General features: G+C 30.1%; 1 protein-coding gene across 1 annotated transcript; it reads right to left on the bottom strand.

Annotated features, from left to right (window-relative positions):
* Positions 1–1872: 1872 nt before the first annotated feature.
* Positions 1873–3707, bottom strand: LOC133312999 (uncharacterized; the record flags this gene model as incomplete). The annotated part of the gene is made up of 4 exons (XM_061514298.1): positions 1873–1938; positions 2047–2415; positions 3212–3313; positions 3561–3707. Coding segments are annotated over 4 exons (684 nt in total), but the record flags the coding sequence as incomplete, so codon positions are not given.
* Between the last annotated feature and the right edge of the window lie 281 nt (positions 3708–3988).

Raw genomic sequence — 3988 nt, forward strand, 5'->3', positions numbered from 1 at the left:
TATCCCAATATATACTTATATTTGTTAATGTATAAAATCGGATCAGCGAAGTGACTCTGTGATCCTCCAGTTGAACCCGTGAGTCTGTGACTCCTGACTTCGAACCGAAGCAATGTCATGCCAGGTTTTTAAACAAGGGTTGTAATTAGTTTTGATCAACATTACTCTTGTTTTATAATTTGTTGAGTAGGATGATAATAAAGTCGAACACTTCAATAGTCTTTGTTTTTCATAATTTCATGACATGCATCGTTACCATACCGCTCAATTTTCATAACATATTTATATTGAATAAGAAATTATTGACATTTTAAAATAAACGGACTGACAAAATCTGAGATAAAAAAGAAAAACCTAATATGTGTTCATGTGCACATTTTCCTAATCTTTTGAAGTATCGCAATCGTCCAACAACTCATTAATGCAAATAATCGCAAGATTTTTTTGATACCGGTGTCAAACTTTAAAATTTGACATTAAATTTTAATCGTTAATTTTCGTCAATTAACGATTATCATTTATTGGAAATCAAACTTATTAATTAACTATTAATTCCCAATAAATGATAATCGTTGATTGACGAAAATCAACGGTTAGAATTTGATGTCAAATTTCAAAATTTGATATCGGTGCCAAAGGATTTTATCTCATTTTTTATTAAAATTGAAAAAAAAGCGATTAAGGTGACATTAATCATAAATGGGTTGTTGAAATAAATAAAGTTAGGTGAATTGCATTTTTTATTTTATTTAACAACCGATGTATTAATTAAATCTTCGGTATCACGTACGGGAGTATTAAAAACATTTTCCTCCGCAATGACATTTTCTTCTTTCATGCCACCACATTCTCGTGTGATTCATTAGGTCATTATTTGTTTATAGAAATTGTAACAAATAATATATCATTACTTGTACTAAAAAATAATAATATATATATATATATATATATATATATATATATATATATATCATTACCTTAAGCAACAATCCACCATAATAAACAAGTTAAATATCATATTTCAACTCAAAATTTTAATCCATTAATTAATTTAATGGGTCCACTACAAAAAATGAGGTGATTTGTGGAGGTCATATTTTCATATTGTGGAGGTCTTTGACCCCCACAAAAGACATTTGTGGCATTCACTCAGACCCCCAGTTCTGCCTTCGCCACAATATAGTTTGTGGGGGTTTTTTGTGCAGTGCCACAATTTGTTGAAGTATTTTCTGGAGGTTCAAGACCCCCACAAATATTGCACTTTCTGGAAGTTTAAGACCCCCACAAATGTTGTATTATTTATTGGGATTTAGTAACCTCCACAATATCCCCACAAAATTCATCATTTTCTAGAGGGCATAAACTGCTACAATTTATTTATTATTTTGGCATATTTAAACCTCCACTAAATACTAATTATCCAAATTTGAAAAGTGTGTATATCATAATTTTGTAATTGGTCCTCATCACTTGACTTGTTAGCCAATTCATTATTTATGCTTGCACTTGGTTAATACTTTTTTAAATAAATAAAAGCATAAATATACTCTAACACCCATATACTATAATATGAAGTTGAATTAATGTCTAGCAAAACAAAAACTTACATAATGTTCTCTTATCTAATGAAGGGCATAACAACAATCATAGTAGAATATGTCTCACTATACTTGTACACATTCATAAAAGATGTAAAGTTGATTCAATGTTGTGTCAATGAGAAAGAGTAGCAAATTTACAATTATCCACAACAAAAAACACATAAAATAAATCCATTTTAAAACTCTAAAATTCATATGAATCTCTAATGATGCACTTATCACTTTACAGGACCCAAAACATAGCAAAAATATTGAATTCATATAACCCAATTCAAGGGTGATTACTATCTAATGAAGACCTTCCGCGTGTTGGGATAGCTTCTTCACTCCCTTCATCCTGTAAAAAACCAATTTATTGTACCTTTTTAGCATGCTTAAAAGAATGAGGCACTTAAACTAATAATATAAAGTTTAACATTAATAATAAAAATTATGAAATCATTACCATTGGAGTAGAAGTGGTACCAAACAAAGCATCCAATTCTGGAGGAATCTGTCCTTCCTTCATTCGTATATATGCAAGCATTACAGTCTGTAATGTCTTAAGGCTCTCCTCAGATGCTGCTAACTTAGTTTTCAATGAAATAACCTCTTCTTTTAATTGAGAACTTTCAGCTGAATTCGCACTTGAGAAAGTAGAGCCTATAGGATTGAATCGTCCACTTGTGGGTCCAAATGCAATGCTAGGAAGACCACCTAGGCCTAAACCACGTACACGACCAGAGTGCTCTGGGCCAAAAACTTTTGCAACGGCATCATTTGTTGAAATTTCAGTAGAATTAGTGCTTTGGTTTAATTCTTCATATATCTGATCCTGTACATAAACAGTATTATCATTTTCCATAAGTTCATGCATGTGTCAGTCTTTATTCTAATTTCTAAGGAGATATACTACAATAAAAGCTTAATCTGTAGGAAAAAATAGTCTCTGAAACTGTGAAAAACACTTCAACAAAGTACTGGAAAAAAATTCTAAAGAACAAAAAAAAAAAACTAACTTTTGAGCAATTATCACATACGATATAATACTGAGAAATATAATATGCATTGAAGGCCAATATAGTTAAACCAACATTACAATATAGTAACAAGGAAACTTCTTTACCATAAAGCAAGTGTTGCAATAGATACACTAATATATAGTCCCACGACAGTCATGCATTCTCTACCCTATAATATTCTCTGTAATTTATTGTAATTATTGTAAAATATTTTATTACCATAGATTAGTTATTATTTTAGGCAATTAGTTATTTTAGATAGGTCTATATATTAGAATGAAGCCATATATAATAAAATTAATTCAGAATACTATTAGAATGATTCTCTCTCTAAATGTCTTGTTTTTTTTTTGCTTCAGTCACACCCTAAAATGCTTATTTTTTTAACAAGCATAATGCTTTGTACTTCTCACATTTGATTAACGGAGTATAATTACTTTAGCATCCATAAATAACAAGCATAATAGACACACAAGAAAAAATCCCTACATAAGCACCGTTGGTAACTCGTTGAGATTTCCCAAGAAAATAAACATTCGCCAACTTTGTTTGTTTTTGTTAAACATCTTTTCTAATGAGTATATATTGCAAGTAAATTTCTAAACTTACCACTAAAGTTTTTGCCTCATCATTCGCATACGACCCATCTTTTTTCTTATGAGTTGCAATGTATAGCTCGCCTCGACTCACAGTGTGTCCGGTCTCTTCCTCCTATAACATATAGAAATCATATAAGCACAAATGTCAAATATATTAGATATAGATATAGAGAACACAAGTAATTTACCATCTCATGCCGTCTTCGGGACAAAAGTTTGGAACCCCCCGTGTGTGGAATAGTTTGTTTTTTTCTAATCTCAGCATTCTTCTCACATAATTCCTATGATATCAACAATTTATTAACAAAAAATGCAACTTTAAAAAATAATAACAAGCAACCACTATTTAATAGAATTACCTTATAACTTGGTTTCAAATGATAGTCTACAAATGATGACCATTGATCTTTAGGAACACCAGCAGGGACTTTTGCAATTAGTTGATCTCTAGGAAGGTTTAATTTCTCAACTGATTTCCATAATTTTGCCTTGCCGTTCCTAGCAAACTGAAAATGAAATAAATTCTTTACAAAAAGTATTAATGTTAGTACCTAAAATAAATAGAGCTATTAGTAAAAATAAAATGAAATAGAGCTATTTACCAAAAATATAAATAAATAAATATAGCTATTTCTGAAAAGTTGGACAAGGATTTATACACGCAAGTTCAAGGCAGGAAAAAAATGTCAATGCTTTATCAAACTTTGAGTGTTGTTTTAAAGTAAAGTATCAATCAATATTATCGAAACCAAACTATGAAAACTTTATATCAAATTGAAAACAGAAT

Source organism: Gastrolobium bilobum, unplaced genomic scaffold (genome assembly GCF_033153095.1).
Source record: "Gastrolobium bilobum isolate Gb01-03AN ecotype WA unplaced genomic scaffold, APGP_CSIRO_Gbil_v1 utg4583, whole genome shotgun sequence".
In the NCBI taxonomy this organism is placed as follows: domain Eukaryota; kingdom Viridiplantae; phylum Streptophyta; class Magnoliopsida; order Fabales; family Fabaceae; genus Gastrolobium; species Gastrolobium bilobum.